Here is a 27,670-nt window from a genome sequence, read left to right on the forward strand (position 1 = left end):
AAAGCAGACACAAGTAGGCTTCAAGAACATTTAAATTCCTAATTTGGTCTTGAGTACAAAGAAATTGAGACCTCATCTCTGATTCCTCCACCTGAAACCTGAGCACCTAAGCTGCTTCCTACCTCTTCACTTTTATTTTATGTTTTTCCTATCCTAGAGCAGACAGGGACCTATGAAGGTTGAAGATGAGGGGTTTGCTGCCCAGGGTTCCTGGGGCACAGGAATGTCCAACTCCAGGGGATAGCCATGGTCCCCATCCCTAGCTCTGCAGAGACTCTGCTTCTCATCCTGCCAGGATGCCCACCCCTGGGGCAGGGCAGTATGAAAAGTCTTCCCATCTCCAGCAGAGGACCCTGTGGGAATGGGCTGGGGGCCCTTCTTGATGGAAGCTCTGTGGCAGGGCAGGGGTTAATGGAGAATTGCAACATACCTCTGGGCTTAGTCACCTCCCACTGCCACTCCCCCCAATTCCCCTCCCGTTAAGTTTTGTAAAGAGGGCCAGAGACTGGAGAGTGGAAAGAACTGGAGGCAAGAGCCCCCCACCAAGCCCGACTCCCCAGGCTCCCAGAAATCTCAGGGCAGAGGACAAGGACAGCCTCTGGAGTTCCTGCCTAGTGGGACCATGAACTGGCAGTGGCTATGGCTGGGCTTCCTACTCCTTATGACAGTCTCAGGCCGGACCCTGGGGCCTTCAGGGAAGGAGGCAGCTGTGGTGAGTTCTCCACACCCCTCCCGGGGAAAGAGGGACCAAGGCCTAGGAAGGGATCGGGGTACTGCGCCACAGTCCCATCCAGGCCTCCATCCTGAACTTCAACGTGCCTCTTCCTTCCTTTACTTTATGATCTATTCTGGCCCATCTCCCACTCCTTGCCTTTGTTCTACCTGAGCCCCTTCCTGAAGGTGCCTCTCTCCTTTAATCCTTCCATGTCTGTCCTCCCCTATCCTTATGGATCTGTTGGATCACTGAGAAGCTTTACCCTAAGACTAACTCCCTTTTTATTCTGCTTACCCTGACCCCCATCATAGGATTACCTGTTGCAGTATGGATACCTACAGAAGCCTCTCGAAGGACCTGATGACTTCAAGCCAGAAGATATCATGGAGGCTCTGAGGTGAGAGGTCATAAGGCACATGCTGTAAAGGTTGAGGTTGCAAGGTCATCTTTCCTTCTTCTCATCTCTTCCTCTCCCCAGGCCCACTTCTGCCTGACCCAAATCCATGTCAGGGATCTAGGGAATAGGACACGCCACAGTTTGGGTGGTGGGGTGTGGAGTGAGATGGGGATCAAAGATGAGGAGCAGTCATTGGGTCTTCCTAAGCCCTAAGCATCGCTTTGGGGGCTCCATTCCACATCATATCCAATATACTATTAGTGACATCCCACATGAAGTATGATTTGTATGTAAAGCTATGAGTTGGGTTGAATTGGAGTTGAGTTGTTGACATGATGTTGCTTTTTGTAGACTTTTAAGTCAGCATTTACTTATATTTTGAAGTTTTCTTTTTATATTTTGGATCTAACGGATAGTTTTTCTTTCTGCTTTCGGTTATGTTTACAGTCCCTTCAAAAACCACGATGCCTGACATGCCTATGGGATGAAATTGCCCCAGAGCAGTCTGGGCTTGGGGGGGGGGGGGGTTGTCTAGCCAGGAGGACAAGGCTGAGGGAGGACAGGCCCTCAGGTGGGATCAGAGGTGGGAGAGTCTCCAGAGCAGGGGGATGGGACACTTCCTCAGGAGAAGGTTAGAAATTGTAGGGGAAGAGGGCTACACCTGAGGGAAACCTAACACAAATAAGAGACGGAAGATGAGGAGATGAAGCTGGAGTATCGCTATTTCTGCAGAACTGGAGAGAAAGTCCTAGTTATGAGGACTGGATACTGGAGTGATCCCATCAGCTTCAGAGATTCTGTGCCATTCTCTGCTACCACTTTGGGCAGCAGGTGGCCAGAGAGCTTTCCCCAGCTTCCAGTCATTCCAGATTCCCCTGCTCTGCTGGGCCCATCATTCTTCCTCTTCTCAGAGCTTTTCAGGAAGCATCTGAGCTGCCAGTGTCAGGTCAGCTGGATGATGCCACAAGGGCCCGCATGAGGCAGCCCCGTTGTGGCCTGGAGGACCCCTTCAACCAGAAGACCCTTAAATACCTCCTGCTGGGTGAGGACTGAGACTGGGAAAGGGAGGGAAAGGAGGGGGTGGCATGGCTCTGGAGTACAGGTGACATTGGGACAGCTCAGTGTTGAATGGATGATCACCTGGTGATTACCTGATCATCACCTGCCTGGAGACATAGCTTTGCTGAATGAATGCCCAGACTCAGGGGATCTTTCTGGGGCTGGCAAGGGATCTGTGTTTCTAACCTATTTTCTGGTCTAATAACCAGGCCGCTGGAGAAAGAAGCACCTGACCTTCCGCATCTTGAACCTGCCTTCCACCCTCCCACCCCACACAGCCCGGGCAGCCCTGCTTCAAGCTTTCCAGTACTGGAGCAATGTGGCTCCCCTGACCTTCCGGGAGGTGCAGGCTGGCTGGGCTGACATCCGCCTCTCTTTCCATGGCCGCCAGAGCCGGTACTGCTCCAATTCCTTTGATGGGCCTGGTAGGTACCAGCTCTTGGCTCCCACATCACAGGCCTCGAGATTATCTCTGTCCCCTTGAGCTAGTGACTCTGGAACCTTAATGTTCAGTCTGCCGCCTATGTCCAACTGCACCCTACACTCTCTAACTACCTTCTAATATTCCTTTGGGGAGCAGTTGGTCACCTCCCTGGGGCCTTATCAAGCCTCCTCTTTGAAGCTTATGTCTTATTCCTTGGTCTAAGTTCCCCTTCTCAAGGCACATCTCAGAGAGGATTGGGCCAGAGAGAAGAGAGTGGTTGGGAGGTACAGAAACAGAGTGATGGGCATCCCAGAGAGAAGTGGGTGATGACAGGGGATCTGAAAGGTGAGAGAGAGAGAGGCATGCAGGAGACTGAAAGTAGATGGAATTTTAAGGGAATGGAGAAATTGGGGGTTATAATAGGCAGGGGATGCTCTAGCCTAGGAGACTCTGACCTCATTCCTGTTCACCCTTGCCTTTGTCCAGGGAGGGTCCTGGCCCATGCTGACATCCCAGAGCTGGGCAGTGTGCACTTTGATGAAGATGAACTCTGGACGGAGAGGACTTACCGGGGAGTGAACCTGCGCATCATTGCAGCCCACGAACTGGGCCATGCCCTGGGGCTTGGGCACTCCCGATATACACAGGCCCTCATGGCCCCTGTCTATGCTGGTTATCGGCCCCACTTCAAGCTGCACCCGGATGATGTGGCAGGGATTCAGGCTCTATATGGTTAGTCTTTTCCCCCAGTGATCATGAGGGTCAGTGTGACCAGCATCTCTTCAGGCTTATAGAGACAGGTCTAACCTCCGTGGCCGGAAATGCTTGTCTTCTTCTCTTCCTCCTACCCAGTTATTCAGGCATCTTCATTTTCAGGAGCTGTTTTTCTGACACTTCCATGTCTGATCTTCCTTCCAGGCCTCTCTCCCCTCTTGCCCTTTCTTGGGGATGAAGAATGAATATTCCAGCAAACTTCCTTCTCCCTTTCTGGTGCCTGTCAACACTATCAATTGATATCAATATGATCTTGCTTCCCATCAAGAGAAACACTCTAGGATTCCCTTTTCCCCTTTATACAGGGCCTCTGAGCCAAACTTACAGAAGAGTGGGGGGAGGTCAGTTGCTATGAGTTCTCTCCTTGAACGGCATCATGCTACCTTGCAGGGAAGAAGAGCCCAGAGACAGAGGATGAGGAAGAAGAGATGGAGCTCCCCACTGTACCACACGTGCCTACAGAACCCAGTCCCATGCCAGACCCCTGCAGTGGTGAACTGGATGCCGTGATGCTGGGTGAGGCCCTTCCCTTTCAGGCTATAGGTGGGCAGTGGCAGCAGCCCACTCACTTGAGACTTGGACAAATGGGAATGACATGGAACCTCAGCATGAGCAACAGGGGTTAGATACCCAGCAGAGGTTAGTGGCCATGGAAGGAGGCATGTGGCATGGGGAGGGAGGCTTCAGAGCCAAATTAAAGGTGGGTTAGGCAGGCATTTACCTCGGTTGCCTCCCTATAAGGGTCACTAAAACACATCTGGTAATCTAGCAAGATGGAGAAAACTATATTTACTGGAATGTCTATTAGAGAGCGTGTTATACATACATGGAAGGACAACTTGGAAGCTATTGGAATGGAAGGTGAGGTCCCCAAAGGGGAGCAGCTATCTGCAGGGCTTTTGTTTTATTGTTCAGAGCTAAACTGCTCTGAACAGCAAAGAGGCTGAACCCGGAGTCTTCCTTCTCTACCTTTAATCTTCTCTTTGAATTAACGTTGAGTGAATTTCTGAGGGACCAGCCTGTGGGATGAAGGCAGATTATCAGCTTGTCTGAGGTATCCACAAGTCTTTATTTGACCCATCTCTTTTTGACTTGACACACTTTTGCTCTCAGGGCCCCGTGGGAAGACTTATGCCTTCAAGGGGAACTACGTGTGGACTGTGACAGATTCAGGGCTGGGTCCCTTGTTCCAAGTGTCTGCCCTTTGGGAGGGGCTCCCAGGAAACCTAGATGCTGCTGTCTACTCTCCTCGAACACAATGGATTCACTTCTTTAAGGGTAAAGGGACTAGTTTACAGTGTGTTACCTGAGGAGGGCCTACCATTAAAGAAGCCATAAAAGGGAGGGAGAGATGAGAAGTTCCTGAAGGGTGGAATGGGAGGACCGAAAGCTATCACCTGAAGACAGAGATGACTTGTTCTTTCCTTACATGCACTCAGGAGACAAGGTGTGGCGCTATATTAATTTCAAGATGTCTCCTGGCTTTCCCAAGAAGCTGAATAGGGTAGACCCCCACCTGGATGCAGCTCTCTATTGGCCTTTCAATAAAAAGGTGTTCCTCTTTAAGGTAAACAGTTCAAAGCAAGGGCAAACAGCTTCTTAGGAGGGGTGGGCTACCTCACACTGAGAAGCCAACTTGCTGTTGAGGGGAGATCATCTGCAGCTGCGGTGGGTTGGGGTTAGACCTCTGGGGATCCTTAAGCTCTCTCCTCATCCTCTTCTCTTCCCTACCCACCCCACACCTAGGGCTCCGGGTACTGGCAGTGGGACGAGCTGGCCCGAACTGACTTCAGCCACTACCCTAAACCAATCAAGGGATTGTTTACAGGAGTGCCAGACCAGCCCTCTGCTGCTATGGGTTGGCGGGATGGCCATGTCTACTTCTTCAAGGGTAAACAGTACTGGCGCCTCAACCAGCAGCTTCGAGTAGAGAAAGGCTATCCCAGAGATACCGCCCACAATTGGATGCACTGTCGTCCCCAGACCTCAGACAATACTCCATTGGGTGGGAACACCACTCCTTCAGGGACTGACAACTCAGCCATAGGAACAAACTTGGATACCACTTCCTCAGCCATAGATACCACCCTGAACACAGCCCCCTCAGCCAGAGACCCAACCTTGGACATTACCCCCTCAGCCACAGTCTCCACCACCCTTTCATTCCCTGGTAATGTCACCCTCGCAGATGATAAGATGTGAAGCAAATGTCTGCTCACTAGGCAGGAGGGCTGCACCAGGGGCATGCCGTAGACCCCAGGCCTCTAACTCCTAGCCACTACTCCTCTGTGCTCTTTCCCTCCTGGGCAGTGACTCCCTAACTCTGGGTCAGCCTCTAGACATTTTTCCTCCATCCTAGATAGCACTTCCAGCTGTGTTATCTATTCTCTGGAAGACAGTGGTAGAAGGAAGGCACCACTCAGGCCCCTGGCTTACAGGCAGCAAAGCTGGGAAGCTAAATGCCTGGGTCCGGTTCTTCCTAGATAAAGTGCAAGGAAACAGCATGGCCAGTAAAATGAGCAAGGGCTTTGGAACACTTGAGAATCACATTTACTTGCTGATGACTTTGGACAAGTTAACTAACCTCACTGAGCCTCAGATTCCCCATCTGCAAAATAAGGTGGATACCAATCCTGCAGGGTTATTGCATTAAATGAAATACTATTTGTGAAGTATATGGCACAGTGTCTGGCACATTTGTGCTTAATAAAGGCTAACTCCATGTTCATTAGGGAGGACTGAACAGTTCTTCCTCTGGCTGTGTGTGTGTGTAGCTGTGTGTACCATAGTCCAATCTGATAAGATCATATCAGACCTTTAGGGGACAGAGGACTTGTCAGTCTGGCTAACTGGGGATGCAAAAAAAAAAAAAAAAAAAAAAAAAGAAAAGAAAAAGAAAAGAAAAAGAAAAAAACAGCAACAGCAGAGGCTGGACTCCCTGGTTCAGTGTTCAATGCCATTTTATTCACGTGCTCCCATGTTCTTCTTCCTACCCATCCTAGCTTTGTTGCCCAGGGGAGGAATATATCTTCCTTCATGCTGTCTGGAGAACCAGGAAACAGACTTTGAGCGGGAGAATCAGAGGAGGGAGAGTTAGAATGGGTTAGTGGGTGGGACAAAGTTCTAGTTAAGGAGATTAGCATCACCTACAATGAGAAGCAGAGAAGGCACTTGTCTCCTGTGCAGCCTTGAAGACCAGGCTACTTTGGGCAAAAGGGCAAGACTCTGGCATGTGGGCCAATGCTTTCTCCTTGGGGCAAATAGCCAGCTTTTGGGGGAGGCAGGTGCTGTTCCATACATTGCCCCATCGTCTTCCCTACATTAAGGAGGGAAAAGGAAGCACCATGGAGGACAGTACTCCCAACTGAGGTAGGAGAAGGAGGCTTGAGCCTATGGGACTCAGGAGTAAAGGCTAACCAGGAAGCCAACTACCTTTTAATGAGAGAGGCCTAGGGATTAGGTGATCCTAGAGTTTCTCTGTGTCCTTCTCCCCATCAAAAAGCTATCAAGTGCTTTAGGGGGCTTCCTGATTTTCAATAGGTCCTAAAACAACAAAACTCCTTATTTTACCATTGTGAGGCACACCAAGGCAAGTATATAAAAGGCTATTTGGGTAAGGGCTCTCCTTGGTTTAAAGGGAATTAGAAAGTCAGTTACTTTAGGGACCAGGGCACCTCTATTTTTGGAAGAGGTAGGTTCTCCTACTTCCATTTTTCTCCCCTCCCCACGAGATTCTCCTTTACCTGTCCCTGAAACATATCCCTACAGGGTTGGTCTGGGTTGGAGTACAGATTCTATCCCCAATCTGAGAGGTGGGGAAGTTTGTGTGTGTGTCCTGTGGGCTCAGGCCTTGCACATTTGGGTGTTCCCAGGCTCTTGCTGGGGTGGAAGCCTCAGTGGAGGTTTAGGCTCAGGTATGGGTGGAACCAGAAGGTGTGGTGAGGGGTACAGTGGAACCACAGTCAGAATCCAAGTCCAGGACGGTGTGCGGGGCTGTGGCCCGGGTGCCTGGTCCCAGTTGGCGCTCTCGAAGGCTCTGGAGATAACTCTGGAGAGGCACAGGGCAGAGAAGGCAGAAGGAAGGGCCTAGGTCAGAGCCCCCCTCCCACCCCGACCAGCCCTGAGTGCCCTCTGCCCCATCCCCAGGTGTGCCCCTCCCCTCACTCACAGGAGCCAGACTATCAGCAGGGCTCCGGCCGTTGTGGGGGAGCTGGCGCCGGTAACTGCCCTCACAGAGCCCCACCCCAGGGGATGTTCGGTGCCACTTGGCCTCTTGCTGGCGGATCCGAAGGAGTTGAAGATGCCTTCGCTGGTGGCTCAAGACCACTGCTTGGGAGGGGGCAATACAGACTCAGGCCTCTTTAGACCCTAAATCCCACCCCCAAACACACTCACCCTCGACAGAAACCCATTTGTTCTTCCTGTTCTGGGTCTCTCAAACCTCATCTTTCCCCTGGTTATTCTAAAAGAAACTCTTCTTTGGAATCCTCCTACACTTTCCTCCTGGACTTCCCTGAGATATTCCTTTCCTTCTGTAACGGTCCCCAGTAACTAACTCCTCCTTATTCCCTCTGACAATTTTTCCTCATTCTCACCCAGACCGTTGGTTCCTCCAACTCTAACTTTCTTCCGATGCCCTGCCCCATTCACCTTAGACACTTCCCCCCTCTTCCCTCCCATCAAGTCTGGGAACTGGGGACATGGGCACAGGTTAGCTGCTTCTGTACCATGGCACTAACTCACCATTGGCGTGGCCTCCATGTTCCTCATCCATGAGCTTCCACTGGGCCAGGGCCCCAAGGGCCCCCAGGGCTGGCCAGGTGCCCAGCAAGACCCAGCTATACCAGCAGAGAGGAGGCAAGGCTGGAAGTGCCTGCAAGCGTTGGCCCAGCCGACTGCCCAGTGCCAGCCCCTCTAGGAAGTAGTCAGCACAGGCCACCAGCACCGCAGCACCCAGCAGGGCCGTGCCCAGAACTGTGAATGGACGTGGCCACCGAAGCGTGAGCAGGGCTCCCAGCAGTGCCAGCCCCACCAGCCCCCCAGCTGGCACCCAGGCTGAAGGTGGTTGGTAGATGGGCTCTGTGCCCAGCAGGGCCCCGGCACCCAGGGTTAGGCCTAGCAGGAGACCAGTCAGGAAGAGCCCAACGCTGCGAACCAACATGGTGACCAGGCCACAGAGGAGTCCGATGCCCAGCGCAATGCCCGCGCTCACCTCCAGGCTCAGCTGTGTCTCTAGCACTCGCTCCTTGTGGCACAGCAGGAAGATCACCAGAGCTCCTGACAGCAGGCCCGAGAGAAACATTACTGCCTTGAAGCAGCGGTAGCCTGGGAAGGGAGGCAGGAGGCACTGAGAGACAGAAAGGGGGCATCTACAGGGATGACTCTGATGAATTACAAGGGAGAGGAGTGGCTAACGAGAAGCAGAAGACAGGAGCAGCAACCCAGGGACCAAAAGGCAAGGGGTAAAAAGGGATCATCTCAGGGAGGGCAGGGACCCTTCAAAACCTGTGAGGGGTGGGAGGAAAAATTAGGAGGAAAGATGGACATGTTGAGGGAAATAACTATAGAAAAAAGGTTTAGTCCTTCCAGGGATGGCAGAAGGAATCAGCACAGGCTGATTCAGGTTATTGGGGAAGGGTTGAAGAATCATGGAGGATAATGTGGGAATGGAGTTTTGAGGTAGGAGGGAAGGGTGAAGCAAGTGATAGTTGCCAGGGGTCAGAGTCAGGGGGCATGGATGTGTGTGTGTGTGTGGGGGGGGGGGGGTGGACAAGAAGAGCTGGCAAGAGCAGCAGGGGCTACACTGAAGGTAGGCATCCCCTAATAGAGGAGTAGAGGTGGCCTAGGAGCAAAGAAGAAAGTTCCCATCATCCTTGAGGATGAGAGTCTTGGGCAGCTGCCCCCCAGAATCCTGGCCCTGCCCTCACCGAAGCAGCAGTAGATGATTCCAAAGCAGCAGCAAAGAGCACACACCAGGGCGGGTGCCAGTTCAGGATTGTCCTGGGGTTCCAAGACACATCTTGGGTCTGGAGGCTCTGGGAGTTGTTGATTAAAGGGCCTGGGGTCAGAGGTCATGGCCAGGGGCAGCAAGGCTTCCTCCATGGCCGAAGAAAAGGTGATCACAGAGGGGAAGGTCAGTGTCAGCTTCTCTCATCCATCCATGAATGTCTTGAGGGGGTTGGGAAACCTGCAAGGGGGTAGGGGGCAGGAACTTAGGTGCCCATGAATCTTGAGGATTCTGTACCTCTATGTCTTACGAAGAAAGGCCCATTTCAAGAGGGAGCATGGACTTGCTGGGGTAACTGAAAAAATCTACAGGAGTGGGTCAAGGGGAGCTGGCTGTCTCTTTACTAACCTCTGAAACAAGGACACTAAGTGAAACTTAAACTAAACTCTTATAAAGTAATGAGACTTTGTTCCCTAGCTTTCCAGGGTGGGAAGAGTCAGAAGTCCTAAGTGGGTGGAAGGAGGGGCCCAGGGGCATTAGTGGGACTGGGAACTGAAGGTTCAGCCGCCTGTTCGAGCTAAAAACAAAGCTTGCCCAATCTGCAGCTGGAACTCAAAACGACCCTACCGGACTGGGAAAGGTGGGGTTAATCCTGGGGGGAGGAGGAGAAACAGGAGAGAATGAGTCATAGTGGGGTCTCTGGACAGCTGCTCCAACCCCAGGGAAGGAAGACTTAAAAAGAAGCATATCAAAAAAGTTTGGGACAAGGAATCAGAGACAGTTCCCGCACTTTGTCAAGGTTCTGAAGCCTCGGCTTCATAGGTAGATGGAGTTAAGTTGGGGGAAGGGGTATCCGGCCACAGTCCAATTCCCATGGTCCCTCTTGGACTAAGCAGGCACCTTGCCCGCAGACATCTCACATCCTGGTAGCCTCTTGCTCCTCCCCTCAGGACACTGGTGGGACTTTTCCTACCCGCTCCCCTTTCCCCAGGGGTGTCAGGGTTGCCAGTGGGGTTTGAATTCAGTTCCTGAAAGGAGAACACCAAGGAAGGGCTGGTTTTGGGAGCACTGTGGGAGTGGGGTAGGGTGGATGCAGGCACTTTCAGCTGTCTTCTTTTGGACATCAAGGTCCTAACAGGCTGGAGGGTTGGCGTGGGGAATCCCTGGGGCTCCTCACCTCAATCCGCTTGGAAGTCTAGGGACCCTAAATAAGGAGAGGGTTGGGGAAGGAGTGTTAACTACTCACCACCCTGCCAGGACTCAGGAGAGGAGGGGGTAGAAGTGCTTCCCTAACCCCCCTGCTGCATCCTTGCCCGGAGGTCCTAGGCGTCGGGGCGGCTGTCGGGCGTGGGCACCCCCAGGGCCACTCTGTTCGTTGCCCCCCTAAACTCTTGCAAGTCGTAGCCCAAGCCCTGAGAGCTAAATGCAATCAGCCTAGGGGGTGGAGGAAGGGGACAGGGTGTGTGTGTGAGGGTGGGGGAGTGGGGGTGACATCACGGGGCGGGCCCCTCCAACTCTTTTCCCTATGTGTGGGGGGACCCAGTTTGCCCACTGATCTAAGATGGGACCAGAGACCCTCGCAACCATAGCAGGGAAGGGTTTGGGGGCACCACACGAAGTTGAAGAAAATGTCTCTGAATACTTAGGCGATAACTCGACAATTAGAAGCTCTCAAAGCCCCAACGGGGGTCCCAGCGCCCCCCTAGTCCCGGCTTGGTTTCTTCCACTTCCCAGAGAATTGGAGTATTGTCTTCTGGAGAACCTGGTGGTCGAGACGGGGACCCGGGGAAGGGGCTTTTACAGGACTGGGGGCGCCGGCGAGGGGCTCATGGGCGGAAAAACTTGCGGAGCAAGACGGGGTCTGGAAGGGGACTAACGAGAGAGGCGTGTGCAGAGGAGGGGACCGACAGAGAGGGGACCCAAGCCTGGTCTGCGTGGGGGCGGGGGCGCGTGTCGACGTCGACCGAGAGCAGCTCGGTATGCAAATGAGACGCAAAGCAGCATGCAGATGAGTGCAGTGTTTTTTGGCACTCCGCTCGGGTCCTGAGCCCAGCGGAGCTACGTTCCTGGTCGCCTGGAACCGCTCCGTGACCGTGCCTGGGAGCTGCGTCCTGAGGGGTGGGTCTGGGCCGTGGGAGCTGTAGTTATACCGGGCAGTTCGCCAGCTGGGTCTGGCGCTGGGGAGGCCGAAGATTGCTGGGAAAGAAGGGGCAGTGCAGGGAGGCCAGGGTGGGGGCTAGCCCGGGGCGTCCTCCCCGCCGCTCCACCTCCGCATGATACAAAAGGTCCTCTGTCCTCGCTACAGGCAGCAGGGAAAGGATCGGGGCGGTGGCTCCTCTACGCTCCCTGGTTTTGTCTGCAAAGGAAACAGACTGTGGCTCGCTGGCTATCCTCTATCTCCCAGTCTCTACAAAGCCCAAGAATACAGCCAGAGGAACCCTGAAAATCTGCCCCCAGTCCGCAGGCACAGCTGCAGCGCCCACCAGCGGTGCAGCCAGCGGGGATAGGACTCCAGCACTCGGAGGGCTGCAGCAGAGAGCCCTTTAAGGGGAGGGGCCAGTTTTCCCTAGGACCGCCTCCTCCGATTTGACTCAGCGCTTGCTGGACTGGCTCGCGCCTCCGCCAACCGCTTTTTCGTTTCCTTCCCGTCTCTTCCCTGGTGACCCCGGAAGTGGAAGTAACTGTAGGTCGGTGGCCACGGCGGGGACGGAAGGCGGAAGCTGAGCGTGAGCGGGAGGCGGAGCCGGGGGAGCTGCTCTCGTAGCTCCCCCTGGCCCTAGGCCCAGCTGCTGGAGGGGGAGGAGTTACCGCCGCTCTTCCGGTACGTTACCTTTACCCCCTCTACCCAGCCCAAGGGTTTCCTGGATGTCTTTCTCAGCTGCAACCCTAAGCTCGGTCCCCCAGGTTTTTCTTAAGAGCCGCGAGGTCCCCACCCTTTCGGGCAGCCTGCGGCACCCCTTTCCGGTCGTCTTTCCCTTTTTCCCCCACGAGTAACCCTAGGACCACACCCTTTACGGTACCTCCCTCTTTCCCAAATTTTGGTTTGTAGCTTTCTGGGGGAAGAAGAAAAACTAAGGGGATTTGGAGGAGGGGAGGGAGCATGGTTGTGGTTAATGGAGTATTTGCTTATTGCTGGGGACAACGAACGCTCCAGAAGAATCTGAGAAAACAAGGGAGGTGGGTGCATTAACTGTATCCCCAATTTAAGATTATTTAGCCCCTCTCTTTGTGTCCTATACTTGATCATCCCCACCTTAATACCTTTGTTACAGGCCTCAGAACTTACCATGATGGCTGTGACCTAAAATCCTCAGGAAGCCCCGGGGTCATGGCCCAGAAGCACCCCGGAGAAAGAGGGTTGTGTGGAGCCCACCACAGTGGTGGCGCCTCCCTCAGGACTTTAGGATCCTCTGTGGACCCTGAAATACTTTCATTCTCAGGACTCAGGGACTCAGCGAGGCCTGCTTCTAATGGTACCCGCTGCCTCACAGAGCACTCTAGTCCTAAGTACACACAGCCCCCAAACCCAGCCCACTGGTCGGATCCAAGCCATGGCCCCCCAAGGGGTCCAGGACCCCCTAGGGATGGAGAGGACCCTGATCAGAGTGAGGCATCTTCAGAAGAAGAGTCAGGAGTGGACCAGGAACTCTCAAGAGAGAATGAGGCTGGGTACCAGGAGGATGGGAACCCTTCTTTTCTTTCCATTCCATCTGCTTGCAACTGCCAGGGAACCCCTGGAATCCCTGAAGGGCCTTACCCTGAGGGAGGAGATAGCTCTTCTAGCAACTTTTGCCACCATTGTACCTCTCCAGTTTTGGGGGAAGATGAAGAGTTGGAAGAGGAATATGATGATGAGGAAACTCTTAAGTTCCCCAGTGATTTTTCACGTGTGCCCAGTGGAAAGAAACCACCCCGGAGACAGCGGCACCGCATTCCAGCCAAGGAGGATACTCGGGAAGGTGGACGCAGAGATCCCAGGTCCCCTGGCCGACATAGGCTGGGCCGGAAACGAAGTCAAGCAGATAAGCGCAGAGGCCTGGGATTATGGGGAGCAGAGGAACTGTGTCAGCTTGGACAGGCAGGCTTCTGGTGGCTGATTGAACTGCTGGTATTGGTGGGAGAGTATGTGGAAACTTGTGGCCATCTCATCTATGCATGCAGGCAGCTGAAAGGCAGTGATCTGGACCTTTTTCGAGTCTGGGTGGGAGTCTGGGCAGGGCGGCTGCGGGGCTGGGCCCAGGTGATGTTCCAATTTATGAGCCAAGGATGTTGCTATGGGGCAGGGCTATTAACCCGTTTTCTTAGGCTACTGGGTGCTTTGCTCCTCTTGGCTCTGGCCCTCTTGTTGGGCTGTCTACAGTTGGGCTGGCGGTTTCTGGTGGGACTGGGTGACAGGTTAGGCTGGAGGGGTAAAGCCACTTGGCTCTTTTCTTGGCTGGATTTTCCCACCCTGCAGCGTTGCCTGATTCTGCTGAGAGATAGCAGGCCATGGCAACAGTTGGTAAAAATGTTTCAGTGGGGTTGGCTGGAGTTGCCTTGGGTCAAGCCAAGGACTGACAGGCAGGGGAATGCACCTATAGCTGGTGGTCGCTACTGCCAGCCTGAAGAAGAAGTGGCTCGACTCTTGACCATGGCTGGGGTTCCTGAGGATGAGTTAAACCCTTTCCATGTGTTGGGGGTTGAAGCCACAGCATCAGATACTGAACTGAAGAAGGCCTATAGGCAGCTGGCAGTGATGGTGAGTATTCTTCCCTTCTGTTTCCTTTTCCTCTTTTGTTAAATTTTATTTTCTATTCCAATTTTAGGGAGAGTAGAATAAAGAGAAGGCAGAGTAAAAAGTCAACTTGAAGCTGGAGTAACTTTAATTCTTAGGAAACAGTCATAAAGACTTTTTCACTATGGGATCTGACTTTCCCTTCATTTTAAGTTTATTGTCATGAGATTCTTAATAAAAAGAAATGAACCTAGTGGTTCAATGTTGGACCACTCACCCTGGAATTTCCAGGTGAAGTCCCTCTAACTAGGGTGGAGAAAAGGCCTAGTCAGATAGCCTGTCAATTCCTCTACCTTGAACAAAAGAGGGTTTTTTGAACATGGGGAAATCCAGCTATCTGTCCCAGAGAGGCAAATGTGGACCTAGAGTGGGAAAGTTCAGGAAATGCATGTGATTATTCCAGGACCAGGTGAAAGGAAACGTATTTCAGGACCAGCAATATAGAGTGGGAAAAGGAAAGAGAACAGAGCATAAACCATAGAGAGGCGTGTGCATATGTATGTCATACGTGAAGATACAGCTGTATGTTTTTTTTTTTAATTATTTTTTAATGTTTATTTAGAGTGTGAGCAGGGGAGGGGCAGAGAGAGAGGGGGAGAGCGAATCCCAAGCAGGCTCCACACTGCCAGTACAGAGCCCAATGCGAGGCTTGATCTCACTAACTGTGAGATCATGTGACCTGAACTGAAACCAAGAGTCTGATGCTTAATTGACTGAGCGAGCCTTAAGTAATCTCTACACCCAACTTGGGGCTTGAACCCACAACCCTGGGATCAAGAGTCACAATTGCCTTAATGACTGAGCTGGTCAGGCACCCCAAGATAGGGTTGCTTTTGTTGATAAGGGGGCGTGGTACAGATGGCAGTTGTGATGCCCCATATGCTTCAGGGAAATGGTTTAACACGAGCATGCAATCAAATTGCTATTAGTAGATATTAGGTAATTATTTTTAGATGTGATGATTATTGCTATTTTCTGTAAGTTAAACTATATTATGAATATTAAGTAATGTGTGTAAATTCCATTGGGGGCCTATTTGAGTGTATGGAACTGGACTGGTAAAAAATCATGGTGTGTAAATTACCTCAATGATTGCATGACACCAAATAGGAATGAGTAACCAAGGTGTCCATTAACTATTCAAGACACAGTAATATACCAGGTGTGTAACTTAGCAGAGGACTACATTAGTTTGGTGGGAAATTGATGCCCCTTAGTGGATAGACGGGTCCATATTCTTAAGAGTGGGGAACAACAGCTTACACTCAGTTCGATACTAGTAGTAGAGCTCTTTTCTCCCTTTCATGTCTTTCTTTTTTTTTAAGTTTATTTTTATTTTTTGAGGGAGAGAGCACACACAAGCGGGAGAGGGGCAGAGAGAGAATCCTAAGCAGGCTCATGGGGCTGGATCCCATGACAACGAGATCATGACCTGAGCCAAAAGCAAGAGTTGGCCGCTCAACCAAACCCAAACCAACCCAACCCAACCCAACCCAACCCAACCCAACCCACTGAGCCACCCAGGCGCCCCTCACTTTCATGTCTTTTAGCAGATAATCCTCTCTTGGGAAATATTGTCACAAAATTTTTCATTTTCAACTTGCTTTCTTGGAGTAGAGATGGAGTTAAGTCCCCCAATCTTCAACACACCTGTAACACATGTAAGAATTCTTCCTTGTTCTGGGCCAGTGTCTGTGGGCTTCTTTTACGGAACCTCTCACTGCCCTTATGAGGCCCCAGAGTGACCATGACTAAAAGGCTGTTCTCTAAGCTTGGATATGTGGGAGATTTAGCAGCATTCTATTTATTTGGCATCATCAGGAGACTAGCTTTATTCTGTGCTTTTGGAAAATAAGGGTGGGAACAATCAAGAAGCTGTAGGAAGTAAGGATACTATTTGTCCTAGAGAAAAGGTTGAAAAGTGGGTAAAAGGCTGTGAGGATCACAATATGCTATATTTCATTTCTGGGACAGAAAGGCAAACTGTTGTAGGAAGTATATATGAGAATTTTCTAGTTAAAAAAGAATGAGTTTGAGGATATAATATCCTTGGAATTCTTTATGATTGATGATAAAGCTAAAATGTGAGGGCTTAGTATATGTATACCAGGTAGCGTATACATCCCTGTTTGCCTGGGATTGAGGGTTTCCTGAGACATGAACTTTCAGTGCTAAAATTGGGACAATCCCAAGCACACTGAGATGGTGGATCACCCTAATGCCAAATTCTGTACTATGTACATCATGTGTATTCTCATTCGATACTTCCAATAATCCGTGATAGATACAATATTCTAGGTCATATAGCTAATAGTGACAGACCTGGGCCTTGATCCTATAACTATTTGCAGAGCTAGAGCAATTACTTATCTAGGTGTATTGACTCTCCAAAAGGGTAGTCAAAGAGAACACTTTGATAAGAGGTTATTTTGACCTAAGATGGGGAGAGAGTTGGAATGGATTTGTGAGGAAATCTTTGTCTTGGTAGGTTCATCCTGACAAAAATCATCATCCCCGGGCCGAGGAGGCCTTCAAGGTTTTGCGGGCAGCTTGGGACATTGTCAGCAATCCTGAAAGGCGGAAGGAATATGAGATGTAAGTGGGAAATAGGAAATTGTAAGTGGAAAATAGGAAAGTGGGGTAAATGAGTTATCTTCAGTAGTAGAGGTCCCTGGACTTGTGGCTGGAGGAGGCTCTCTGAGGTGGAGGGAATTGGGGTTGCTTATCTTTCTAGCTGGCCAGGAGCCTCAAGAGGCTAAAATATTCATCTCCCTTTGTCCCTTGCTCAATACCCTCTCATTTACAAAGGCTTTCTTCTCTTAGGAAACGAATGGCAGAGAATGAGCTGAGCCGGTCGGTGAATGAGTTTCTGTCCAAGCTGCAGGATGACCTCAAAGAGGCAATGAACACTATGATGTGCAGCCGATGCCAGGGAAAGCATAGGTATGAAATAGGACAGGAATGGGACAGCCACAACTTAGGGATTGGGTAGCCAAAGACCTCCTTGTATTTCTGGTAGTTGGGGGATATAGATGATGAGTAAAAAGACCCTGAGGTTTCTGCTTTTGCCATCGTATCAAGAGATTGGGGATTTGAATTAGCAATAAAAAAAAAAGTAGTTATTTTTAGATTTAATATAGAAGGCTGAGGGTAAGGGTGTTTGTAGGCATATGTAACAACTGAGTGGAGATAATTTTAGATCTTTCAGCCATCTTTGTTAATAACGATGATATTAGGGGTGCCTGGGTGGCTCAGTCGGTTGAGCGTCTGACTTTGGCTCGGGTCATGATCTCACAGTTTGTGGGTTCGAGTCCTGCGTCGGGCTCTGTGCTGACAGCTGAGAGCCTGGAGCCTGCTTCGGATTCTGTGTCTCCCTCTCTCTGCCCCTAATCCACCCGCATTCTGTCTCTGTCTTTCAAAAACAAACAACAAAAAAAGATACACTTGATCTTAGCCAAAAGGCTGAGAAGTGATCATAATGATGATACTATAGCAACACCGTAGGCTTGACAAATTAAGGAATTTTTGTTGTTGTGTTGGGTTGTAGGAGGTTTGAAATGGACCGGGAACCTAAAAGTGCCAGATACTGTGCTGAGTGTAATAGACTGCATCCTGCTGAGGAAGGAGACTTTTGGGCAGAGTCAAGCATGTTGGGCCTCAAGATCACCTATTTTGCGCTAATGGATGGAAAGGTGTATGACATTACAGGTATACTTCTGTTCTCTAGAAATATGGGCTTATGTACGCTCAAAACTGTAATGTTTTGGCTAATTACTTCTCATGCTTGCAGAGTGGGCTGGATGCCAGCGTGTGGGAATCTCCCCAGATACTCATAGAGTCCCCTATCACATCTCATTTGGTTCTCGGATTCCAGGCACCAGTGGGCGGCAGAGGTAAGTGTTATTTCTTTCAACAATCTACCTGCTATTCTAGTTCTGAGTATGATTTCAGACGACATGCCGTTTAGGACACCTAGATGTCTCACCCTTAAGAAGTCTGGCAACTGACTTAGTATGTCTTTAACTTAGGTATAAACAGGTAACAATATAACTCAGTGTTTCTTGCCTCGTTATGTTTTCTATTGTCCCTTCAGAGCAGCCCCAGAAGCCCCTCCTGCAGACCTTCAGGATTTCTTGAGCCGGATCTTTCAAGTACCCCCAGGCCAGATGTCCAATGGGAACTTCTTTGCAGCTCCTCAGCCTGGCCCTGGGGCCACTGCAGCCTCTAAGCCCAACAGCACAGTACCCAAGGGAGAAGCCAAACCGAAGCGGCGGAAGAAAGTGAGGAGGCCCTTCCAACGATGACACCCCTTTTCTTCTTTCCTCAGATCAATGTCAGGGAGTCAAAAGGGCTGTGTATAGCACAGGATGGAGTTTTGATTTGTTTATTTTTAAATACTGAAAAAAGGGAAAATTTTAAGTTCAAATTGTTCACTCAGTACCTGTAGGAAGCCCCAGAACCACTCTCCCTCCTCCACCAGCACCTAGGAACTGAAACTTGTCTTTAGACAATACCAAAGAAATAGGGGGTGGCTAGAGCAAAGAACCTAGAGCCTGGATCTGGGCTGGACAGTATCTCCCATGGTAGCATGGGAACTGGGTATTTCCCTGGGGTCTGTATGCCTTTGTCTTTTGCTTCTAGAGCAGATGACACTTCCCCCCCTCTTTTAAAACTGTAAGTCTATCTGATTTCCTGACCCATTTCAGGAGGGAGCCCCCTCCTTTACCCCAACATACTAGTTAAAAGACAGAACAAGAAAGCATGTAGCCCTAATTATAGGAGATTATACATAGAATTCAAAGAGTGGGAACTCTACATTTTTCCTGACATTCACCTTGTGGGTAATCACCCAACTTCATGCTTGTTGCTGCAGGGATGGCCAAAACTGATAATTTTTAAAAAGCAGACTCATGCCCTCTGCCCTTGGGTGAGAGGGAAGGAAAAAGGGGCTCCCAGCAGCCCCTTTATGATCCAAGGGTTTGTATTTTTTTAAGTTTGTTCATATTTGTATGTACATATCTATTTAAAGCCAGGGGATTATCTTTCTATAAATATATAACTGGCAACCTGTATCTTCCCTTTCTTCTTTGCCCATATAGTGGAGCCCTTTTTCTCACTTGAGAATCCTTTTCCTACTCTTAGCTGAGAGTGAAGGGCATCTCCTACTGGACCAAGGGAGAGGGGATTAAAAAAAAAAAAAAAAACCTTAGAGAAGTTTTATACAGAAAGTTACTATCGTTTCTTCCCCAGTCTTATGAGGACATCTCCCAACCCTTCATGCTGACCGAACTGTAGTCATATCTGAAAAAAAATTATCTTTATTATAAGGAAAATACACAGTAAAACAAAGCTGGAAGGTAGTGGGAGTGGAAGATCTAGAAAAACTTAAATCACCAAACAAGCTGCCCAAACTTGGCTTCCTTCTGTGGAAAAAAGAGTGATTTGGCCCTTATCTTTCCCGCCTTTCCTGATTTAAAGAAACCTGCTGTTAGCAGGGCTGGGCCCAGGGAGGCCCATTTTCCTATCTGTTCTCTTCCTGGGAGTTTGGGAAAGGTGGTATAGTTCTCAGGCTTTCAAGATACAGAAGACAGTATGGAGAAGGAAAGGATGTTACAGCCCTTTGGTCCAGTGTCATCCCCAGCCCCATCCTTCAGTATTTGTTGATGCCAAAGAGACGAACCCCATGGAATTGGGGTAACTTAGGCAGCAGTACACTGAGCAATGAGGCTGTATTGATGAGGAAGTGAGCAGCATCATACTTGGTGTAGAAGCTGGCGAGGAGGTAGCTGTGGAGAGAAGAAATGGGTTGAATGAAGCTGGCCTTCCCTATCCGTATTTATGCCTTTCCAGTGACTTTCTCTTCTATTTTAAATGACCAGTTTTATTGCATGTAGTCCTAGAATATCTGAAAATATTCCGGTCACTTTAACAGTGTTTACTTTGGGGTTGGCGAGATAATCAGATGACATCTTTAACTGGAGATTAAGTTAGAGTGTTTTTTAATTGTTAATGACATGTGGCAAATGACAGCTGAAGCCTATATGTCAGAGTCCCTTTGTTTCCATTCCCAACAGTTTTCACAGATTTATATAATCTCTGCTTTATTCATTCACTTCCTCTGGAAGTGTAACACCATTTGGTTTTACTTGGCATTTTCTTAGTCCTTTCTCCATTCCCCTACCACCAAAGGGACAGCAAAGAAAATCTATTCACTGTCTTCCATTTCTTTACTGCTCTTCCTAGATTTAGATCATACCTTATCTTCAAAGTGTTTAAGTGCGTAGTCTGCTTTTTTAAAACTTCCCTGTGGGTGTTTGTACTTGGCACTTGGAGCATTTCCCACCTCTCCCCCTGGACTCACAGTACAATAGGAGAGATGCTGAGGAATTTGCGGGAAGAGGTAAATTGGAGCCCGTAGTCCATCTGTTCCCAGTGTGTCAGTAGCCGAGCCTTTCCTTGGTCAGGGGTCTCAAAGGGTGTCCCTTTCACAGTATGTAAGAAGACATACATAGCCTGGGAAGAGGGATGGGGGCAGTGTGAGGAGGCAGAAAATGGTCCTTCAGCCCAAGAATTACACTGAGATCCCCAAAGGAAGACATACATCCCCAAATAATTGGTGCTTTTGGTTTTGGTTGGGAAAAGCCTGGGTTAGGTATAATGGTGTGGTTTAGTGCTCACCAAGTTATGGATGACGTTGGTCAGGGTCCAGACAACAGGAATGCTGAAGAAGGGGATGCTGAGTAGAACCACATGCAGCAGTCCTACCAAGATGATGTAGGCCAGCCAGATGCCCCGGCTATTCATCACTCGAGTGTTGGGGTTCACTTCACTGTGTGCCACCCCTACATTCATCCTACCACAGTGGGGGATCAGGCAGGAGTCCTACTCAATTTCCTCTCCACCTCTTTGAGTTTGTTCCCCCAAGTTGTCTCCTGTATAGTCCAAATCCCCTGACCTCTATTGGGAATGAAGGAACTTCCCCCACTGCGCACAAAGGAAAAACTGAAGACTTAGGGAAGAAAACTTGAAAGACGAGATGGGTCCTCTCTACTCTTCAAGACATTAATAGTAATCTTTACTCTGATCCTTGCACTTCAACTATAACTTGAAGGGGCACGCCTAGGCTTGGGCAGGGACTTCAAGCAGCAAGGGAAACAGGTATCTCACTTTCCTGAAGAAGCTTATAAGAAATCAGAGAGAGGTTACATGCACCAGAATTTCATTAGAAGGTCATGGGAAACAAGGAGCCACTGAGAAACGTTGTGGTAATAAAACTACTTCTAATTCCCACCTTTTCCTCTGGGGCTTGCCCGTCCTGTCTCTCCTCCCCTTGGCATGTGAGCAGGCAGCATCCCAATTCCTTCTTTCAAGCGTCGGGCGCTGCCAAGTATTTACCCGTGACTTTTGGATTGAGCTACGAAGGGACCTGCGCTCAGCATCCTGAGAGATGGAGCCCTTTCCCCGAGTCCAGGGGCGGCTCTGAGCGTCTGAACCTGGCTCCTTGAAGTCGTGCTAACTCTAAACTTGAGGTCTGTTTGGGAAGCAGATCTCGTCCCTCCCCCTTAAATTCCTCACACCCTGGTATGAAACCACCCCAAGCTCCTCCCAGCTTCCCTCTCTCGTTTGTCGTTCATTGGCTGTTCTCAAGGCTCTCTTCAGAGCTCCTCTCTCGGTATTTAACTCGCCGCTGCTCTGTCTCCCTCCTTCCCCCCACCTTTCGGCCCTCACCACTTTTCCTCAGCACCCCTTTCCTGTCGGCCGGCCGCCCCTACCTGCTGGCTTCAGAAGCCCGTGGGGCTCGAGGCGCGGCGATCGCTTCCACACCTGCGGTCTCCAGGAAGCAGCCGCCCTCGCCCATCTGCGCTCTTTCTATTGGTGGAACAGAATCGGCGCTGCCACCACCCATTGGTTGGCAGTTTGCAATGGAGCCGCGCAATTGGTCTCCATTTCCGCCGGTCGGGAAGTGCGGAACCCGCCCCTCTCCCTGTCCCACCTTTTGAGAGAGGTGGGGAAAGCTGCCTGGAAGAGCGAGAGCGACGTCAGCTGTTGACTAATGGGAAGAGCTGATAGTGTGAGGTGGGAGTAAGAGTGGCAGCGATTGGTCGGCCGTGGTTGTCTGCGCCTAGGCGGGAGCTCCTGGAAGCCGAGGCTGCGGGTGGGGGCCTGGTGGACTGGAGGGGTAACAAGATGGCGTCGGAGACGGTGGAGCTCCATAAGCTGAAGGTACCGTGAGGCGGGGAAGGGCTGAGTTGGACTTTGCTGGGACTGAATTCTGCTGGGTGGCTTGCGCCTTTTCCTACGTGTTCACCTTGCAGGCTTTTCCACTTCGTTTTCTGGCTCCCGCCGTAGTTCTTTTCTTTTGTGCCTCCCTACGTCCCCGCTACGCCTTCCCCAATTTTCCATTTCTCCGCATGGTTTTACGGTATCTTTGTTGTTTTGACTCTTTCTTCATCGTTGTCTCATCTGTGTCACTTCCCCACCGGGTGTGCAAGTGCTTTCAACCTGTTATACCCCCTTCTCGTTTCTCGTCAGAGCTGCATTACGTCAATGGTCCCCTCCTCTTTGCCCCGTGCTGGAGCCGGGACCCCTATCTCTTCCTTGGATTGATGCTTCCCAGTCTGTTGTCCAGAGCCGCGATTGCGGTTAGCAGATGGCACCTTTGTGTTTTCCGCCCATCCAGGTCTCAGACAGGAGCCAAAAAATGCTTCCACTCCTTTTTTTTTTTTTCTTTTTTCTTTTAGGTGGGGTCACGCCTTCGGAGCTAACTTTGCAATTTGAGGAGAGGCCTCAGAAGCTAGGCCTCTCCGTAGAAGCCAGGGGTTTCGAGACCTAAAGGGTTAGTAAAGGCACAGATAGGTCAGATTTAAAAGTTTTTCGAATTCTCCCACGCGCTTCTCCGCCCGCCAGCCTTACCCCCTACCCTTACCCCTTACCACTAGAGAGACAACTCAGTCATAGCTGTTAATATTTTGGGAAAGCATTTCCGAGGTTAGCTTTAGCTCTTCCCTTTTCACGTTGCGGATGGACCCGGACCCTGCATCTCTTGGTGTCACCACTGGGTGACACTCTCAGTCACAGGGTGGTTTTAAGTTGTATCTTTGAGGAATGTTGGTAGCTTCGACACATTGAGATTGTTATTTTTCTAGAAGAAAAGAGTAATTTTAGGGCGAATTAAGAGGACTTCTTTCGTTGTCCATTTGTGGTTTCACAAGTAGCTTTCCCATCAGATGTTTTGGTCTTGTTTTGGTCACATCCTGGGAACCTTAGACAAACCAGGCTGATTTAGCCAAAGCTAAAAACTGATGCTTTAAAGCTTGATGAGCTTAAATAAAGACATAAGGAGAATAAGTGTAGAGAGGACACATACTAGTTGACACCAATTAACCTTTCTGTGAAAACTGGTTTCTTACTAATGGATTCTAAACTGTGCTAGTGGGTTTTCATGGATCACGGAGTTACTGTTAAATTGGTGGCACTGAAATGTGTAGATCATATTTGTGGTCTCCTAATATGAGTAAAAAAAATTGAGTAACCACCTCTGTCATATGTGTAGTTACTTAAATAAATTGTGTTCTGCCGTAATGTTATGTATGTTATAAAGCATGCACAGGAAAGAAAGTTTTGAGTGAATGAGATAAAAAGGAAATATGAATAGAAGATTTAATATTTTCTTTTTATTCCACTTTTGAAATCACTGGAGTAAGTCACCAGCTGTATGACTTGCCTTTATGGATTTTATATTGGTTTATGGAGTGATTCTTTCTATGCGATCTGTTTTGTCAGGTGTGTATTAAATTTGATATTGATAGGATAATGTCCTCTGACCTGATTTCGGGTTTTATAGTCTGAGAGAACATGAGGCACTCCTGACAGCCTGAAAAAGATTCACTCTTTTAATCACATTTGCTTGTCTTTGCTTTTTCTCTAGAGCACTTCTTAACCTTTTGGAGGTCACAGATATCTTTGAAACTCTGATGAAAGGTATGGACCCTTTCCCCAGAAAAAGGCATGTACACATACTTTGCATGCGATTTGAGGGGCTTCATAAAACTACCTTGTAGCCCTGAGGAGTCCGTGGACCTCTGGTTAAGAACCTATGCCTTTAATTCTGACTTCCGGGACAGTTAATGTTTGGTTCCACTGGCGATCTTGATGGAGTGATCCTGATTTTTGGGTTGACTTAGAGTTTTATCTCTTTTTTAAAAACTCCTCCCAGTTTTATAAAAAGAATTTGGGGCTTTAGTATGGAGTCCCAGAAGAAAGAAACAAGCTTTGAAGTAAGAGGGGAAAGTATTAATTGGATTGATATGTAAGTCCACATCAACAGCAAATTTCTGAAGATTTTGTAGAAATGCAGTCATTCTAACACAGAAAGAGACTGAATGTGGATGAAAATGCCTTGAATTATAATAGTACCAAATTTATAGTCCATGCTGAAAACAGGGACTACTGCAAAGAGAACCACAAGGGTGTATAGTATAGTGTTAGATAATATTGAAGCATAAAGCGCATGTGTGTTGGTGGTTGAAGATAGTTTGGAAAGCAGGTGAACTTTGTAACCATAAAGGTGGAATGGAGTGATGTTGAAAAGGGCCTTTTGACTTGTGTAAGGTGATTGTTTTTTGTCATGCAGGTGGAAGGTGAGGAGCCTTTGAAAATTTGAAAGGAAGAGCTGATATGATCAGTTGTTGTTCTTTTGGCAGTATGGAGGATGGAGTCTGGAGACAGAGATTTTTACCAGTTAGATTTTCATTATAGTAGTCACTCCGCTGCTTAAAACCTTTTAATTATAGGGACGTCTGGGTGGCTTAGTTGGTTAAGAATCTGACTCTTGGGGCGCCTGGGTGGCTCAGTCGGTTGAGCGTCTGACTTCGGCTCAGGTCATGATCTCACAGCTCCTGAGTTCAAGCCCCGTGTCGGGCTCTGTGCTAACAGCTCAGAGCCTGGAGCCTCCTTCAGATTCTGTGTCTCCTCCTCTCTCTGCCCCTCCCAGGCTCATGCTCTGTTTCTCTTGCTCTTTCAAAAATAAATAAACGTTTAAAAAAATAAAATAAAAAAAAAAGAATCTGACTCTTGATTTCGGCTCAAGTCATTATCTCACAGTTCCTGAGATGGAGTCCTGTGTTGGGCCCTGAACTGATAGCATGGAGCCTGCTTGGGATTCTCTCTCTCCCTCTGTCTCTTCCCCTTCCCTGCTCATGCACATCCTCTCTCTCTCTCAAAATAAATGAACTTAAAAAAAGAAAACAACTTTTAATTATATTCTTATAAATCCAGCTTAGTTTCTTACACTCCCAACCACAGTGGCTTGATTTTATTTCATTCCTCAGAATGACTGTGTTAATTACTAACACTTAGCATTTACTATGTTGCAAGATCTGGTTGAAGCTACTTACATAGGTTAACTGATGTAATTCTCAAAATAACCCTGTAAGGTAAATGCCTCTATTATTCTCATTTCAAAATGAGAAAATTGGAAGCTCAGAGAGATTAACTGAGTAACTTGCCCCCTAGGTTGCAGAGCTAATAAGTGGTGGCTCAAATCCAAATAGCCTGTCCCCCAGATTTGTGTTTTTTTTTTTAATTTTTAATGTTTATTTTTGAGAGAGACAGAGAAGCAGAGCACGAGCTGGGGAGGGGCAGAGAGAGGGAGAGACACAGAATCCAAAGCTGGCTCCAGGCTCTGAGCTGTCAGCACAGAGCCTGACATGGGGCTGGAACTCATAAACTGTGAGATCATGACCTGAGCTGGAGCTGGACACTTAACCGACTGAGCCACCCAGGCTTCCCTCCAGATTTGTGTTCTTAATCACTGCACTACAGCCTGTCTTACCTCGGAACCCAGAACTGTTATACATGCTTTTGGCTGTAGTGCTCCTGCCACTCCCATCCCCCATACCTTTGTCTAATTAACTAATTAACTGCTAGTTCCCTTCCGATACCAGCCAAACATCATTTACCCAAGGAACCCTTAGGTAGGATAAGTTCTCCATATCCACACACATGATTTGACTACTTTTTAAATGCTTTCATGGGACCCTGTACTTTTTTTTTTAAAGTAGACTCCATGCCTAATGTGGGGCTTGAACTCACGACCCTGAAATCAAGAGTACATGTTCCACCGACTGAGCCACCCAGGTGCCCTGTATGCTGTACTTTTTTATGTTAATTAAACATTATATTAATGATCATTGATTGCCTTGTTTTTGTTTTTGTTTTTGTTTTTTACCAGATTGTAAACTTCATGTGGGCAAGAACTCTTTTATCTTTTGTTTATGATTATTTCCTTGTATCTAAGATAATGCTTGATGGAATGGGTGTTCAATAACTGTCAAGTGAATAAACTTAGTAAAATCTGAAATAAGGTAGTGGCTATTACAATGGGAGTAAATGAGTAAATTTGGGATATAAAACTGTAAGTATGTATAGATCAGTTAGATGTAGGAGGAATGAAAGATGAATCCAAGGTTTGAGTAGTCTTGGTTGAGAGAAGAGGAAGAAGTCAGTTTTGTGGAACAGAGAAGATAAGTTCAGTTTTTGGCTTAAGTGTCTTTGAGATTTGCACTTGGAGATGTCTAATAGTCAGTTGCAAATGTGGGTCTCTAGTTCAAGAGCTGAGGGCTGATAGGAAAGGTTTGCAACTTAAAATATTTATGGAGTACCTACCATGTGTGCTACCATAGGTTTTGAACATATAGCAGTGAACAAAGCAGATGAAATTCTTGCTGTCATGGAGTTTATATTTTAGTGGGGGAAGTCTCAATAAATAAAATTTATAGTATGTCAAATAGTGATAAGGTCTGTAGAGAAAAATAGTAAAGGGGTTAGGTAGTAGTACAGTGGGACTAAGGGTATTAAAATTTTAAAAAGGGTGACTAGGGAAGGTCTTGGTGAGAAGGTGATGTCAAAGCAGAGACTCAGATGTGAAGTTGGGAGTCTTACATGCAAAGTGTTATAAGAAGACCTTTTAGGTGATTAGAACTCTGGCTTACCCTTGAGATAAGCAACCAGTGGGGGATTTTTGAATAGAGAAATGACATGTTTTGACTTTTTTTTTTTTCCTGATTTAAATTTTTAAAAGATCACTCTGGATACTTTGTTGAGAGTAAACTATAATGAGGTGCAAGGGCTGAGAGTTTTTACAGTAATTTGTATCAAAGACCTGAAAGGGTTAGATTCTGGATGCAGTAGATCCCTCCCCCCACCCCCCATTCATAGGAGATATGTTCCAAGACCCCCAATGGCTGCCTAAAATCTAGTGTATGGAAACCTATGTGTATCGTATTTTTTCCTATAAGTATATACTTATAATAAAGTTTAATTTTTACTTGTTTGTTTTCTTTAACATTTACTCATTTTTGAGAGACAGAGCATAGTGGGGGTGGGACAGAGAGAGAGGGAGACACAGAATCCAAAGCGGGCTCCAGGATCTGAGCTGTTAGCACAGGGCCCAACGCGGGGCTCAAACTCATGAACCCACAAACCATGAGATCATGACCTGAGCCGAGATTGGACGCCTAACCAACTGAGCCACCCAGGCACCCCATAAAGTTTAATTTTTAAATTAGGTACAGTAAGAG

At 48.6% G+C, this 27,670-nt stretch overlaps 5 protein-coding genes across 14 annotated transcripts in view; 3 read left to right on the forward strand and 2 right to left on the reverse strand.

The window, feature by feature from the left end:
• Window positions 1–485: 485 nt before the first annotated feature.
• On the forward strand, window positions 486–6,100 carry MMP19 (matrix metallopeptidase 19). The gene is made up of 9 exons (XM_019454712.2): window positions 486–712; window positions 1,027–1,112; window positions 2,024–2,154; window positions 2,381–2,596; window positions 3,082–3,327; window positions 3,760–3,885; window positions 4,483–4,647; window positions 4,809–4,936; window positions 5,116–6,100. The coding sequence occupies exons 1-9, from the start codon at window positions 623–625 to the stop codon at window positions 5,569–5,571; spliced, it is 1,644 nt and encodes a 547-aa protein (XP_019310257.1). The 5' UTR covers window positions 486–622; the 3' UTR covers window positions 5,572–6,100.
• Window positions 6,101–6,311: 211 nt separating this feature from the next.
• LOC109270299 (transmembrane protein 198-like) lies at window positions 6,312–10,796 on the reverse strand. 4 transcript variants are annotated; one of them, XM_019454704.2, is made up of 5 exons: window positions 10,563–10,795; window positions 9,297–9,556; window positions 8,113–8,694; window positions 7,538–7,698; window positions 6,312–7,417 (listed from the first exon to the last, which is right to left on the reverse strand). In XM_019454704.2, the coding sequence occupies exons 2-5, from the start codon at window positions 9,469–9,471 to the stop codon at window positions 7,280–7,282; spliced, it is 1,056 nt and encodes a 351-aa protein (XP_019310249.1). In that variant the 5' UTR covers window positions 9,472–9,556; window positions 10,563–10,795; the 3' UTR covers window positions 6,312–7,279. The 4 variants fall into 4 exon arrangements, with proteins under 4 accessions (XP_019310249.1, XP_019310251.1, XP_019310252.1 ...); XM_019454706.2 differs by having other exon boundaries at window positions 7,538–7,695; window positions 10,563–10,793; XM_019454707.2 differs by lacking the exon at window positions 9,297–9,556 and having other exon boundaries at window positions 10,563–10,796.
• Window positions 10,797–11,166: 370 nt separating this feature from the next.
• DNAJC14 (DnaJ heat shock protein family (Hsp40) member C14) lies at window positions 11,167–19,162 on the forward strand. Of its 5 annotated transcripts, none has more exons than XM_019454699.2 (8): window positions 11,179–11,434; window positions 11,622–12,137; window positions 12,589–14,054; window positions 16,579–16,685; window positions 16,914–17,033; window positions 17,638–17,798; window positions 17,881–17,983; window positions 18,184–19,162. In XM_019454699.2, exons 3-8 carry the CDS (start codon window positions 12,645–12,647, stop codon window positions 18,392–18,394), a joined length of 2,112 nt encoding a protein of 703 aa, XP_019310244.2. In that variant the 5' UTR covers window positions 11,179–11,434; window positions 11,622–12,137; window positions 12,589–12,644; the 3' UTR covers window positions 18,395–19,162. The 5 variants fall into 5 exon arrangements, with proteins under 5 accessions (XP_053751546.1, XP_019310244.2, XP_019310245.2 ...); XM_019454700.2 differs by having other exon boundaries at window positions 11,989–12,137; XM_053895571.1 differs by having other exon boundaries at window positions 11,167–12,137; window positions 18,189–19,162.
• A 230-nt stretch (window positions 19,163–19,392) lies between these two features.
• Window positions 19,393–21,975, reverse strand: ORMDL2 (ORMDL sphingolipid biosynthesis regulator 2). 2 transcript variants are annotated; one of them, XM_019454710.2, is made up of 4 exons: window positions 21,863–21,975; window positions 20,769–20,943; window positions 20,452–20,603; window positions 19,393–19,876 (listed from the first exon to the last, which is right to left on the reverse strand). In XM_019454710.2, the coding sequence occupies exons 1-4, from the start codon at window positions 21,946–21,948 to the stop codon at window positions 19,741–19,743; spliced, it is 549 nt and encodes a 182-aa protein (XP_019310255.1). In that variant the 5' UTR covers window positions 21,949–21,975; the 3' UTR covers window positions 19,393–19,740. The 2 variants fall into 2 exon arrangements, with proteins under 2 accessions (XP_019310255.1, XP_019310256.1); XM_019454711.2 differs by having other exon boundaries at window positions 20,769–21,270; window positions 21,863–21,947.
• Window positions 21,976–22,079: 104 nt separating this feature from the next.
• The window catches only part of SARNP (SAP domain containing ribonucleoprotein), a 55,725-nt gene continuing 50,134 nt past the window's right edge, over window positions 22,080–27,670 (forward strand). For both annotated transcript variants that reach the window (XR_008419630.1, XM_019454709.2), the window contains exon 1: window positions 22,080–22,313. Coding sequence is in view for 1 of the 2 variants with exons in the window: in XM_019454709.2 (XP_019310254.1) it covers window positions 22,278–22,313 (36 nt within the window). In the remaining variant the exon portion in view is untranslated. The remainder of the gene's footprint in view (window positions 22,314–27,670) is intronic.

Source organism: Panthera pardus, unplaced genomic scaffold (genome assembly GCF_024362965.1).
Source record: "Panthera pardus isolate Hobbes unplaced genomic scaffold, ASM2436296v1 HiC_scaffold_6, whole genome shotgun sequence".
Classification (NCBI taxonomy): Eukaryota; Metazoa; Chordata; class Mammalia; order Carnivora; family Felidae; genus Panthera; species Panthera pardus.

What these genes read in the sequence shown, in the direction of transcription:
- MMP19 (XM_019454712.2), top strand. Translation starts at nt 623, where the DNA reads ATGAACTGGCAGTGGCTATGGCTGGGCTTCCTACTCCTTATGACAGTC. An exon ending in CAATTCCTTTGATGGGCCTG is followed by an intron (nt 2,597 to 3,081) that starts GTAGGTACCAGC and finishes GCCTTTGTCCAG; the next exon opens with GGAGGGTCCTGGCCCATGCT. An exon ending in ACTGGATGCCGTGATGCTGG is followed by an intron (nt 3,886 to 4,482) that starts GTGAGGCCCTTC and finishes TTTTGCTCTCAG; the next exon opens with GGCCCCGTGGGAAGACTTAT.
- LOC109270299 (XM_019454704.2), bottom strand. Translation starts at nt 9,471, where the DNA reads ATGGAGGAAGCCTTGCTGCCCCTGGCCATGACCTCTGACCCCAGGCCC. An exon ending in AATCATCTACTGCTGCTTCG is followed by an intron (nt 8,695 to 9,296) that starts GTGAGGGCAGGG and finishes CTCCCTTCCCAG; the next exon opens with GCTACCGCTGCTTCAAGGCA. An exon ending in CTGCTGATAGTCTGGCTCCT is followed by an intron (nt 7,418 to 7,537) that starts GTGAGTGAGGGG and finishes GTGCCTCTCCAG; the next exon opens with AGTTATCTCCAGAGCCTTCG.
- DNAJC14 (XM_019454699.2), top strand. Translation starts at nt 12,645, where the DNA reads ATGGCCCAGAAGCACCCCGGAGAAAGAGGGTTGTGTGGAGCCCACCAC. An exon ending in ATAGGCAGCTGGCAGTGATG is followed by an intron (nt 14,055 to 16,578) that starts GTGAGTATTCTT and finishes TTGTCTTGGTAG; the next exon opens with GTTCATCCTGACAAAAATCA. An exon ending in GGCACCAGTGGGCGGCAGAG is followed by an intron (nt 17,984 to 18,183) that starts GTAAGTGTTATT and finishes TTGTCCCTTCAG; the next exon opens with AGCAGCCCCAGAAGCCCCTC.
- ORMDL2 (XM_019454710.2), bottom strand. Translation starts at nt 21,948, where the DNA reads ATGGGCGAGGGCGGCTGCTTCCTGGAGACCGCAGGTGTGGAAGCGATC. An exon ending in CGGGCTTCTGAAGCCAGCAG is followed by an intron (nt 20,944 to 21,862) that starts GTAGGGGCGGCC and finishes CCACTGTGGTAG; the next exon opens with GATGAATGTAGGGGTGGCAC. An exon ending in AGCATCTCTCCTATTGTACT is followed by an intron (nt 19,877 to 20,451) that starts GTGAGTCCAGGG and finishes TTCTCTCCACAG; the next exon opens with CTACCTCCTCGCCAGCTTCT.